This window comes from Pogona vitticeps, chromosome 5, assembly GCF_051106095.1.
Source record: "Pogona vitticeps strain Pit_001003342236 chromosome 5, PviZW2.1, whole genome shotgun sequence".
Lineage (NCBI taxonomy): Eukaryota > Metazoa > Chordata > Lepidosauria > Squamata > Agamidae > Pogona > Pogona vitticeps.
The window spans coordinates 73,819,456-73,832,725 of NC_135787.1; the positions used below are offsets into that span (position 1 = coordinate 73,819,456).

The window sequence follows — 13,270 nt, forward strand, 5'->3', positions numbered from 1 at the left end:
TTCCTTCTATCAGGTTAGTTTTCCTCTTAATTCCTTTTAATCACACACACAGAGTCAACATGCAACTCACTTTTCTCTCAAGCACTAAATGAATGAGATACTATTTGAGGGAGGGCCTTTTAAAATTACATGTATATCCTGTCTTTTAAAGCATATTCTTTATGCTTGTTCCTTGCACTGTAAGATACAAGCAGACACAAACGTTCTGTATCCATTGTTTTTCTTCTTGAACAATAAAAATGTGGCTGCAGGTTTTTTATTATAAGATTAGAACAACTTATGGGGCTTTTTAATACCTATGTACTGATCGATGAGGGGAAAAATATCCTGAAACAAACAGACTTGGTTGCTTTCCCTGAGATTCTTTTCTGCTCTCCAGCTTTAAAACATGAAGACTCTTAATTCCCCTCTTTACTGCATTCCAACTGTCAAAAATATTTGTGTTCCCAGCCTTCATCCGAGCAAGTGGGGAAAATCTAGGAACTCAACATCACAAAAGCCATCAATAGCTATTTCAGCAAACATCTTCCAGCATTCTCAGTCCAATGAAGGGTCGTCTTTAGCAAGTAGGTAAAGAAAAGTGCCTAGAGAGAAGGTTGTCATCTTACTTGACGGCTGTAACAATATGGTGTGCAAAAGCACACAATCACTCTTCCACTATTTTCACTATGGCAGGCCTTCCAATAATTGGCACCAGTTCTCATGTGATGACCATCCCTTTTCTGTCCAAATGACATCATCTCTGCAAGCTCAGCTTTTAGTGGCAAGTCACTGGTTTCCACAAATAGCTGAATAGATTGTACTTATTGGGAAAGAGCAAGCGAGGGGCAAGCAAGTGTAACAATGCCTTGATATTCACGGTTGAACAGTTTGATTCGGCCTTTATGGGTTGGGCCATGATTAGATATGGCAGAGGCTTTGAAGGATTGGGAATATCCCTATTCTGTCTGTCTGTCTGTCTGTCTGTCTCTCTCTCTGTCTCTCTCTCTCTCTCACACACACACACAGACACACACACACACACATAGTGATCCAACTTGAACCCTCCACAAATGGATACTTCCCAAGCAACATGGGTACTCTTCCCTTTGTTACTTCAAGATAGATAGGATCATTTCAGATGACAGATGGCACCACTAAAGCAGCAGCCATTCACAGCACATCCTGGTCTAGAGAACCACAATTGGACTAGAAGAGTTCTTAGAAATTGAAAGTCCTCCATTTGCTTGCTAATGTCACATGCTGATTCTGTTGTTGTTGCTGTGATGGTGGTGTTGGACAAAATGTGCTTCCAGTTCAGCCTTCTGACATCTAGTGCCCTTCAGATGGATGGGACTAAAACTCTGAAGTCAGTGATGAGAACTGTGCTCCCAATCACCTGAAGGACTCCAGATTACAAAGAAGACACAGTTTTGCACAAACTGTAGTATAACAACTGAGACACCAAACACTTTTTTTTCCTGATACATATTTCCACAGTTCAAGGGATTATCATGCCTATAGAAATGATCTCTTCCATAATGTCCAAGTCACATTCTGTTTGCAGCTCTGGGTTGTCAGATGCCACAAGAAGCTTTCAAGTAATTAGGCATGATAGCCATCATATTTCTCCTTGAAATTTGATACTGATTTGATACTCTATAACACGGCTCTGAAATGTTGCTGTTCTACATTCCAAGGGCAATGTGTTTCAGAGATTAGGAAGTTAGAGAGAGGAGTGCATTTGGTATTCTTAGTTCCTTCTCTCAAAATGTCATTTTATTCTATCAGGTTGAAGTGAATTAAAGGAAATACAAAAGACAATCAGCTTGGAGTATCAATCAGTTATATAGCAATAATAATGTTTTCTGTTGAGTCAATAAAACAAATAGTACTGCAATTCTTTCTTGAGCACCTTGCACTGTACAGTGTGTGGTTGGTACCCAGTCTAAAGTTTAATTTGCTGCTTTGAGAAACAAATGTGTCTGGAGTTTTAGCCATGGTTGAAAATGAAAATGTGCAGTCTAGATAGATGTATGCTCCATTGACTGTAGTGCTAGAATATTAAGCCCAATCCTATATTTGCATGCAAGCAAGGTAGCCACTTTTTTTTCAATTATGCCTTTTTCAACTTTTTGATGCAGAGACAAGGCTATAATGTTTTTCCACTGTTGGGTGAAAAATCCGTTTTCTGCAATGTTATAGTAGAGCCTGGATTCCTAGTTTCAATGTATCAACTTTTATCTTCTGGGCCAGTAACATCACATGCCAGCCTGCTCAGCCTTTTCTGTTCCCCCTGAGCTTCACTGCAGTCTTCACAGTAGCTGAAGAGGGTGGTGAATTCCCCAGCACCAATACTGTATATTGTTGTGCTATGTGTGAAAGCTTACCCATTGAGACTGCAAATCAATCAACACTAACATGAGTCCTAAATGCTGGTAGAGTTTGGTGGGTTGGAATGCCTGGCTTGGAGTCAGAGACTGGAGGTTCAAATTCTCTAGAGTGCCTCCAGGGAGAAGACCCAGTCTATATCATCTGAAGCATGATGCTGGGGAGGTTATGCACTCTGCCATCTGTGTGCACAGTTGTAGCTGACAGTCTACTTTAGCTCTGTGCCAAATTTAGGGAAGCTGGCCCCAGGGTTTTCAAGTTAATAATTTTTTTAAAAAAAAGTAAAGCTGCTCGCCCTGTTTGGAAATAGATTACCCTAAACATCCCCAGATTTGAAACAGATCACATAAACTGAAAGACCAATCTTGCTTATCTGGAAAGAGAATGGTTGGTCCCACTCACTTTTTTGGGCAGGGAGAGAATTCAGGCTGCAGGAGCTGTATTAGTGATCCTCAAAAAAGGCCTTTCAAAAGAGAAAAGCTTTCTCTTTGGTATAAAACTGAGCATGTGTGGTACAGGCTAGCCTGAAACATTGCATACATTGATAGGCTGAGGAAGAGAGATATTTCAGTAAGCATTCTCCCAGAATTTCTGAGACCAAGCAGGATCCTCACATACGTTTTAAAAGGAGAAATTAGCTCCAGGTCTGGGGCAATCTGAACTTCTGATCCTGTCAATCAGGACGCAATGAACTCACTCTTAGCTAACATTTTAACTCCTTCCTGGCCAAACAGGCTTATCAGAATACTTGCAAGAGGATTCTGTATCTGGTTGTAAAAATGTAGAGTCAAAAGTAGTATTAAAAAATTAACAAAAGACAGATGTTGAAAATATTTTATAAAATATATTTTTAAAAAATAATACAGAACAAATATTCAGAAACTCACTCATTTAAGATGTGAAATTACTGCTTTTTTGCTTTGTGGCTGGGAATGGTCTTACCTGAAATTAGCAGAACTTAAGGGACTATGTCCTGTCATAGGTTCTATTCCAGCCATTTGGTTACTATACAATTGCTTGGTAATTTAAGAAATCTCCAAAGATATTATGTACTATCAAGTCACTTCTGAGGTGTTGTGATTATATGAGTTAGGGTTTTGCAAACAACCAACAGCATTTTATGTTAGTTTGTTCTCTCTTCCCACCACAATATTTTCTTTTCCAGTAAATTTTGCTCAGGTCTTAAAAACTAACAGCTGTGGCTTCCTTTATTGAGACAATCATATTAGGTCTTCCTCTCTTCTTATTGACCCCCTCTTAACTTTTCCCAGTAATACTGTCATTTCTAGTCAGTTCTTTATTCTCATTATACGTGCAAGGTAGCATTAACAGAACCACCCAGAAAGCCTCGATTTACTCATTTTTTGTTAAATGAAAGTTCAGACTTGACTTGATTGAGCACCCACTTACAGTATTTGCCTTTTTGGTGGTCTGTGGCATCTATAAGGCTCTCCCTCAACAGATACACATTTCAAATGAGTAGACACTCCCCCCCCCCCACATCTTTCTTCACTGTTCATCTTTTACATAGTATGGTTGATTTTGACCTTGGTTGCTAGTGACAGTCTTTGCTAACTCCCAGCCCCCCTCCATTTTCATTTCAAAAGATGAAGGGACATATCTGGGAAAACATGCAGGCACCATATTTGTAAAGCAAGGGTTTGGGAATCGGAAGACTGCTTTCTAATCTGCATTCAGCAGAGGAGGTATGGCAACATTAGTTTACCCGAAAAGTTAAAAGGTGTGCATATTTCTCTGTTGTATCTCTTGCGCTCATTCACATTTTTGCTTCATGATTTCCAAGTCCAAAATAGCCCTTCAAAATACTTGACGTTTACTTTCTGCTTGGCTTTTTGTTTACTTTTCCATCTTGATTAACATTAATATTGTCAATTTAAATTATTGTTTTAACTGTTTTTATGTAAGATTCTGATGTGAGCCGCCCTGAGTAGACGCAGTCTAGAAGGGCGGGATAAAAATCTAATAATAAATAAAATAAATAAATATTTGGGTACAGAGGTACTACAGCCACATCCCAGCTGCTCTTAGTTCTCCCTTCCTCCAGCAACTATGTTACAGATCACATGACCATCATTTGGGATCCTCTAGCATTGGATAATTCTACATCATGGAAGTTTCAGTTGGAATTTGTGTGTAGTTTCTATATACTTAAACTTTTTTTAAAACCAGGAATTCAATTCTTCGAAAAAAATTCCATTTTACGAATGTGGGGTATTGTGCTTCTATATCCATGATTTACAATGCCAGGAGATGGCCTAATATTGCTGCACAATATTGTGCCCACATTGCCAACTAGAAAAAGGATGCCAAGCTTTACATAGCAAAGGGCAGCCTAAATGTTGACAATACCAGTGGCACTGGCATTATCTCTAGGTATATATTGATTGGAGCCACAAAGGAATTGAAATGCATAGAAGAAATGGGAGTGAGCACAAGAGGCTATCCTGTAGACCATCTTGACTGTTGACATGGATGTGTGGACTGTTGACATTCAGGCTGCTCTTTGCTATGTTTCTTATTTTCCTGCTGGCAATGTGGACACAATACTATGCAGCAATTTTGCCCCATCTCTAGGTGTTGCAAATTATGGATACAGAAGCACAATGTCCCTCATTCATAAGGTAAGGTAAAGGTAAAGGTTCCCCTTGACAATTTTTGTCCAGTCATGTTCGACTCTAGGGGCTCATCCCCGTTTCCAAGACATAGAGCCAGCGTTTGTCCGAAGACAATCTTCCATGGTCACATGGCCAGTGCGACTTAGACACTGAACGCTGTTACCTTCCCACCGAGGTGGTACCTATTTATCTACTCGCATTTGCATGCTTTTGAACTGCTAGGTTGGCAGGAGCTGGGACAAGTGACAGGTGCTCACTCCGTCATGTGGATTCAATCTTACAGCTGCAAATCTATAGACCTTACAGCACAGAGGCTTCTGCGGTTTAACCTGCAGCGCCACAACGTCCCTGGTGAACCCCTTTACCCTATGAACCACATTCATAAGGTAGAGGGGCTTTTTTAAAGATTGAATAGGATTTAGCCAGTTATCTGTAACCCATTAGTAAAGAACATAAGCTGCTTTTATTGAAGGCTTGTATATTAAATTCTACAGTATATTAAAACAAGTAAGAGCACCCAGTGTGGTATAGTGGCTGGAGTGACAAATTAGGACTCAGGAGACCTAAGCCTGGATCCTTTCTCAGCCATGAAAACTTATCTGGGGGACCGGCAATGGCAAAACTACTCTTTAAATATCTTGGTTACCTTGAAAAACCTACATGTATGCATGTTAGCACATAACACACACATACATACATAAATAAAGAGCCTCACTTGTTGACAGGAGGCCAATTATGCCAATTTCAAGGTGCTCTGAATCCATTCCTGGTTTTAGTCTGCACTTTACAGGAGCTATATAAGGCATGGGACTGTTTCCCACAAATATGTTCAGCACCTTGGATAGTGTTCAGAAAGTGCAGAATAAACTCCAGCACTAATTCAGAGCACCTCCAAAATTGCAATCCCTGTTTCCATTCCGTGTTGACTGCCATATACTAAACTGTTTTATTAAACTGTGGCACACGAGGTCAGTTAGCCAATAATCCCAGCTGGTTTTCCTTATCACCCCACCCCCACCCACACACTGGCCAATTTCATCAATTTCTAAGGGATGTGATTTCCAAGGAATTGGACTGAACTTTAGCAGGATCATGTCTGGGTGATCAAAATCCATGTAATCCCATCCCATCTCCATCCCTACTCCAGAGGAATGCAATAAACTGGAGGAGGAACAATTCGACCTAGGAAACAGGTGAGCAGACCCCAGGCTTCAGCAAAGCCTCCTTGACTTCCACGTCCCGCCTTTAAAAATAACGGTGGGAGGAAGCGATCTGGAATTTGACTCGGAAAAGCCACAGGCTTTATTGTAATCCTGATAAGTGTAGGCTGGAGAACGGCTGAAGGAGCAGCGCCGGAGAAACGTTCGTTCGTGCAAAATGTATGTACGAAATTGCCGGGCTGAAAAGAAGCGAAGAGCGGGCGAATTTAGTTCATTTTATTTATCCGGACGTATTATTACTTAAGTGGAGCAGCGTGTCTCTCAACGCGGGCATAGATCTGCCTGGTTTCTTCCCCACTGTTCATGATCATGTCTCTTCCATCCATTTGCCTTTTCCCAGTCCTATATAACACACCTTTCCCCCCCCCCCCCAAGAGCGCGCACAGAAAAGACGGTCGGGAAAAGACGTGTGGGGAGTTGGTCACGTGTCCAGCCCATTAACGAGTTTTGGAAAGAAGAGAAACAGGATCCTCGCGGAGGGAGCCGCCAAGAAAGAAGTGAGCGAGAGCTTTTCCCTCCTGCAAATCACGTCGAAGGACATGATTAATCTCTTTGCCTTCCTGGAAATCTGACATGCCCGAGAGTTACGGCGCGGCGCTGGCGGCTGCCTCCCCCTCCCCCCGCCCGCGCCTCTCCGATTTCGCCATGAAACTGTTTTTTGCATAAAAAGCGGCAAAAAGTCCTCGGCGCTCTAATCGGCCTTTACAGCTACCTCGGCCGCCCAAATACTTCTGTTTGAAGGCATGCGTTATTCGCCCTGCATATCAACGCAGGGCTGTGGCAGTGAGGCCGCCTTCTCGCCCCAGTCAACGAGGAGAGGGAGACGGGGCGGGAGGCGAGGTAGTCCTGCGAGAAGAAGGGGCGATTGGCAACGAGGTCGCCCGTACAGGGCTTGCCAGATGGGATCAACCAGAGCGACCGGCTTCCCTGCTCCCACCCCGACCTTTATTGGGCGAGGGGGAAACGCAGCAGTGACCCACCTGAAGACAATCTCCTGCCCAGATTTACAGCCCAGCCCTATACTTCTCTACCGTTTTGTTCTTTAAGTTGCTTCCCCCGGATCGTGACCCTAACAGGCTTTTTGAAGTATGAAAGACATCCGGGGGACGGGGTGGTGGTGGTTTGACTCACTTTGCAATGAGTTTCCATAGCCCAGCAAGGTTTTGAACCCAAGTCTCCCGAGTCCCCCTCTAACTCTCTGCGCACTGGTTCTCTGTCTTTTCTCTGACAGAAGTCGCCCTGAGGTCTCAGCCAGCCTTTCTCCGAAGTAAGGGAGCCGAAGATGGCCGCCTCAGCATCCTGTGTTAGAACTCAAAGGCGAGGGAGCAGAACCGTCCAGGAGGCTATCAGCCCTGAGCGCACTTCGCAAACTTGGGAAGATATATATACCCACACAGAGGGAGACAGACACACACACACACACACACACACACACACACACGTCCCGCGCGCGCGTGCCCTGGCTCGCGCTCCTTCCTTGTCAAGTCCTCAAGGTCTGCTCCGGCAGGGAGGCTTCCCCCTGACCCCTGTGGTTCCTGAGGGGATTCATCAGGCGCCCCGTCCTGGCAATGGCACGTGAGGCAGCCTCTTCGGCGCCTTTCCACTGAAGGGGCGCGAGGCGTTCCGCAAGACTGCCTCCCCGAAACGTGCGGAGAAGGGGGCCAATGTTTGGCCTCTGAGGATTGCAGCCCACACTCCTCTGGCCGCCCGCCCGCCTCTTCCCGCTGTTCTCCTCACCCCCACCCCTTTCCCTCGGGGCTCCATCCCGCGGGGTCCTCCCGCCCAAGGCACACGCCTGGGTCCCGTCGGCGGGAGGCGCACCCAGCAGCGCCGTCGGCTCACTCCGCGTCGCCCTCCTCCAGACGACCCCGCCTCCCCTCTCCCACCTACCCACCCACCCCAGGCTATTCTCATTAGCGGCTGGGGGCTCCCTCGCTTGCTCTTTACCTCCCTTCTCCCTCCAGGCATTGGCGAGGCCGCCTGTCAATCACACGCCAACCTCTCCCGCCCGGCGCGCCCCCCCCGCCGCGCGCGCCGCTCCATCTCCCCCAGCGCCGCGCGACGGGGCTCAGGAGCGCCGCGCCACCATCGAGGCCAGGCGGCGGCTGGGGTGGCCGCGAGCTGCAGGCGCGGCGGCGAAGCGGCGGCGAGCGGGAGACCGAGGGCAGGGCAGGGGAAGGGGGGGGTGTCAGCGGGATGCTGATGGAGGAAGAGATGCAGCCGGCGGCCGAGGAGGGCCCCAGCGGGGCCAAGATCTACAAGCAGCAGCGCAGCCCCTACAGCGTCCTCAAGACCTTCCCCAGCAGCCGGCGGCCGGCGCTGAGCAAGCGCTACGAGAGACCCACCATGGTGGAGATCCCGCAGGTCAGGGCGGGCAACGGGCACCACCAGCAGCACCCCCACCCCCACTCCCACCACCCCCAGCACTCCCACCAACACCACTTCCAGCAGCAGCCGCTGCCCGCGGTCGCCTCGTCCTCCTCCCTGACGGAGCACCAGCTGCCTTACCAGGCGCACAGCTCCTACCCGGGCGGCAGAGCCTCACAAGGCCAGCCTCCCCGGACGCCGGCTCCGCAACTGGGACACCAAGCGGCTCCCGCCGCCGCCGCCGCCGCCGCCGCGTCGTCGTCGTCGTCTTCCACCACCTCCTCCTCCTCCTCTTCGGCCAGGTACGGCCACAGCCACCAGGGGGCACCAACGAGCAGCAACGGCGAGGGAAACGGCAGCCTGGAGCTGAGCGCAGGTATCAGATTTTGAGGGGGGAGATGGGGGCGGAGAGCTTGCTGGTTTCATGTGAAATGAATGATGGCTCTCCCACGTTAATTTTTAATGCCAAATTTCCCCCTGTCGAATGTGAAGTAACAAGAGCACCTCTGAGCATGTACAGAAGGCATTGCAGTCACAGGGTTTGTCCTTGACAGGGCATTCTGAGTGGGCCTTGCACATTATTTTGACTACCCAGTAGCACTATAAGATAGTCCAGCATTTAGTGTTCATAGTATAGACTGAGAATACTGGGGCTAAGAAAAATTGTTGAGGAGAGATTTGAACTGGGATCTTCCTAGCTCACACTCTCAGCCACTGCAGGACATCGGGTCTCCTGGGAACCACCTGCACATATCTTTTGTACAACATCTCTACGTTTAATTTCTGCTCAGTTCTGTAATAATAATCTTAGAACTGCAGAGCTGTGAGGGACCCTATGGATCATCTAGTCCAGCCACTGTCAAGGAGCCACAGTGGGGAATTGAACTCCCAACCTCTGGCTCCACAGCCAAATGCTTTAAACCACCGGACTATCCAGCAGGCCTGCGTTGTAGAGGATTTGGACATTGAATGAAGACTCAGCAACCGTGGTTGGAGGTGAATATTCCATGTTAAATCTTTCTGATATACAACCCCCAACACCCCCCACACTAAGCAGGACCTCAGAAAATTAGAGATGCGGACCTCTTCGCTTCTTGTCTCTGATCTGTGGCTCTGCAGATTGTTTTGGGGGACATGTTTGGTGAGCTGTAAAGCAGCTTTCGGTGTATAGAAGACGGGAGGGATTCTAAGCATGCACAGAGTACTTTTCCCTGGCTTCTGAATACTCATGCCATGCAACTCTGAGACACAGTATTTTTGAGCAAGGGATTTATAGAGTGGGAAAGACTGATTTCTGGGCAAATATTGATTCCAATAGTTATTTTTAACAAATAAATAATTGGAGGAGGATAGGAAATCAGCCAGTGTGGTGTAGTGGCTAGAGTAAAAGACTAAGGGTCAGGACACCTGAGTTCAAATCTCGTTTCAACCATGGAAATTCAGAGGAGGTGGCAGCACCGGTAAAACCATTCTTTGAGTATCTCACATCCCTTGAAAACCCTGTTAGGGTCACCATCAATTAGATGTGACTTTAAGGAACATAACTGTGAACACATTTCACAAGTAGTTGGAAGTTTGACTCCTAAATGCTTAGCATTTGAAAAAGGTTCCTATTGCTTAGAACTTTGAAAAGTTAATTGGGGGGGGGGGGGGGAGAGACGAGCTTACCAGGCTGGAGACTCACTGATTGCTTGAGGCATTCTGGGAGCTAGAGTCCAAAATAATAGCTTCTCAAAACTCTGCTACAGTTTGGATTGACCAGCAGAGACCTAGATCTGCTCTCCTAAATGTCACACTCTCCCCCAAGCTGCCATCCCAAAGGCAAGAAGAAGAGTATATGGTGGAAATATTGACCACAACAGGATTTACTGTTGGCCTAGTGTGAAGATTCAGAGCTGGGCCCTGACCTGCCTGCCATGCTTAGAAGATCCCCTCACAAAACTATGTTGCTGTCCATAATTATGCTACATGAGCTTTTGTTGCTGACCTTTAGTGAGCAGGGGTAGCTTTCTCAGGTGGCAGATGATGAGGGGGTGGAGAATGAAAAGAGATGTATGCACTGTGTCACCTGCTGTCCTGGCTGTTGACTGTTGAAACAAGTTTTGACTGCCAAGGTGGTCAATGTTGGCACAGAGAAGTAGGGTTGAGAGTGGAGAGACATGTCAACTTGGTCTTTGCCTCAGGCTACAAAAAGCTTGGGCTCAGATTTGCAATGGCTCAGGAAGGACCCCAGAGCAGTTCCAACCCAGCCCCACTCCTTAATCTTTCTTTAACTCTAAACTCCACCTTAATTCCAAGATCTAGCACACTGGCACCCATCTTCTGGCAGCTGATCCCATACCACATCCTAACAAAATAATCTGGGCACAAATCTGTTGTTCAGGACCCCTTCCCTTAGAAGAGGACTAGGAAGGGGCATCACTGAGTCTTTCCTAAAAGCAACCAATGTAGAAAGGAGGGAGGGAAAAAGAGAAGGAGCAGTTTTGGAGAGAAGTACGTCTTTATATGCTGTCCGTTCTTCTCATCCACTTCCATGTTGAGCCCAGCAATTTTGGGATGACTTCACCTCTGGGTGTTTGTTGGTGAAAAAAATATTTATGTCCACTGCAGGATTCTTTTCCCCCATCCCCACAAAGCCCCCTGCTTCTGTGCCTTGCGTGAGTCCTGAACCCGAGCCTCCATCAGACGCTCACCCCTTTTCCAGATGGAGTAGCATTGCCATTGGAGGAAAAGAGGAAGGAGATGTACTGTTTTGCCTCATGCATTCTTGTTATATTGCTTGTATTTAGGGAAGATTTTGTCTGCCATTCAGTATCCCTTCTTACCCTGGTTTTGATAGCATTGGGCATCTCCACTCCGAATATACGTTCACACTGAATCTGAATTATGCAGGAAATTGTAATAGAACTGCTGGCCTGTAAACTGAATTAGAAGTTAAAACTCCTGAAAGATCTCATTACCGTGCATGTGCATGGACACACGGACACATACCCCTTTCCTTCAACAGCCTGCCTTCAGAAATACATTGCATGTAAAAAATTGTGTCTGTAGTTCAGAGCTCCCACTGTCCGACTATAGGTGTATATTTTGTGTCAGGAAGAGACTAGAATCCAGTCCTTGACATCTCTGTTTGCAACTAGTGAGAGCAGACCAGCCTCATACAATACCCATCAGCATGGCCAGCCCCCATCAGCATGGCCAGCACTGGATGGGATCCTGGGAATTGTAGTTCAACACATATGGAGGGTACCAGGTTGGAAGAGGCTGGGTATGGCCATATGGAGCAGTAGAAAGATTGGTGGCCAGATTCTTAGTGGTAGACATGTTAGGTTTGTTTAGTTAGGTCTTTCTCTATTGGGCATATAGAACATCCGCTCCGAAGAGAGACTGTTACCTCCTGTTGTAACAGCTGTTGTAAATACTACTACACTCATGATTTAAAAACAAAAGAAAAAGGAACCCGACCATGTAGTGTTTCATGGCATGTCTAAACCTTTTTGTTGGGAATGGTTCTGTATTGGTACCAACTCCACCCTCCACAGCCTTATGATCAAAATTATTGCTTTTCCTGTTCTATTCTGCAACCTGATGTGAAAGCCACATGCAGCTTCTTTTTAAAAAAGGGGGGGGGGGTGATGGGAACAAGATGGTGATTTGCAGGATGGAAATCACTATTGGACTGGCAATCTATTCTCCAGCTGTTGAGATTCGAGGTACATGACTAGAAGAAAGTGAACTAAAACCTTCCGCATCCAAAAAAGTGTAAAATTCTGTAGTCTTTTCTGTGGGGGAGGTGTTAACTGGGAAGAAGACAAGATCAAAATATTTCTGTCTCTGAAGGTATGAGCCTTGAAGATGTTAAATGGATCTATCTCTTCCCCCCCCTCTTCTTTTACTTTTTCTTCTGCTGCTGATGGCATGGCACTGGAGCTCACGTAGTTTTTGATATGCAGCCTAAATTTGGCACTAGGAAATGGGAAATTGCATCTTTAAGCAGACTACAATCAAAAATGTATTACAATAAATCCTATATAATTGCATAGGTCATTCTCTTTAATGAGATTTTATTAACCTGACTGTCAGGCTTTTGAGTCAGGCAGATATTTTATCTTCTTCAACTGATAAAAGTGTCAGCTATAAACCACCATATAAATATTCATAAATCTACACATCTGTGGCAGCCTATCAGCATCATTCTTTTGGACATTAAAAGCATTCTAATTACTTTCTGTCTAGCAGAGCTGAAAGGCTGCCTGTTATAGTATGTGCTTGGCAGGCATGATTGCTTTTGTTTGCCATCACAAATAACAGCATCCCCAGTTTTATATACGGAGGGTCCAAGCAAATAGTCCGGGTTTGTCTGAACAGGCTGAATATTGAGAGGCAGCCATCTGGTTTTGATAGCATTGGGCATCTCCACTCATCCGTTCATTGTGACACATCCTTTGCTTATTTATTTATGCGGAAGAACGGAACATGGTGAGGCAATCAAAGCTTGCTTTGGTAGCTTTGACACACACCCCTTTTGCTGATGTTTTGGTCTATTTCAAATATAGTAGTACTAAAAATAGCTGCTTCTATCGAATTCTGTAGATATATTATATGCTCCCCACTCTGTGTAGGCCAGATGCATTGTTGAAGCTATGCTTCCTCTGTACTCCCCCATGGCAAGATAGA

General features: G+C 45.9%; 1 protein-coding gene across 2 annotated transcripts in view; it reads left to right on the forward strand.

The window, feature by feature from the left end:
- Positions 1 to 8,155: 8,155 nt before the first annotated feature.
- BEND4 (BEN domain containing 4) overlaps positions 8,156 to 13,270 on the forward strand; it is a 36,314-nt gene continuing 31,199 nt past the window's right edge. The window contains exon 1 of one of the 2 annotated variants that reach the window (XM_073001193.2): positions 8,156 to 8,969. In XM_073001193.2, the coding sequence (XP_072857294.2) occupies positions 8,423 to 8,969 (547 nt within the window). In that variant the 5' untranslated portion in view covers positions 8,156 to 8,422. The remainder of the gene's footprint in view (positions 8,970 to 13,270) is intronic. The other variant, XM_078393981.1, reaches the window with a different exon arrangement.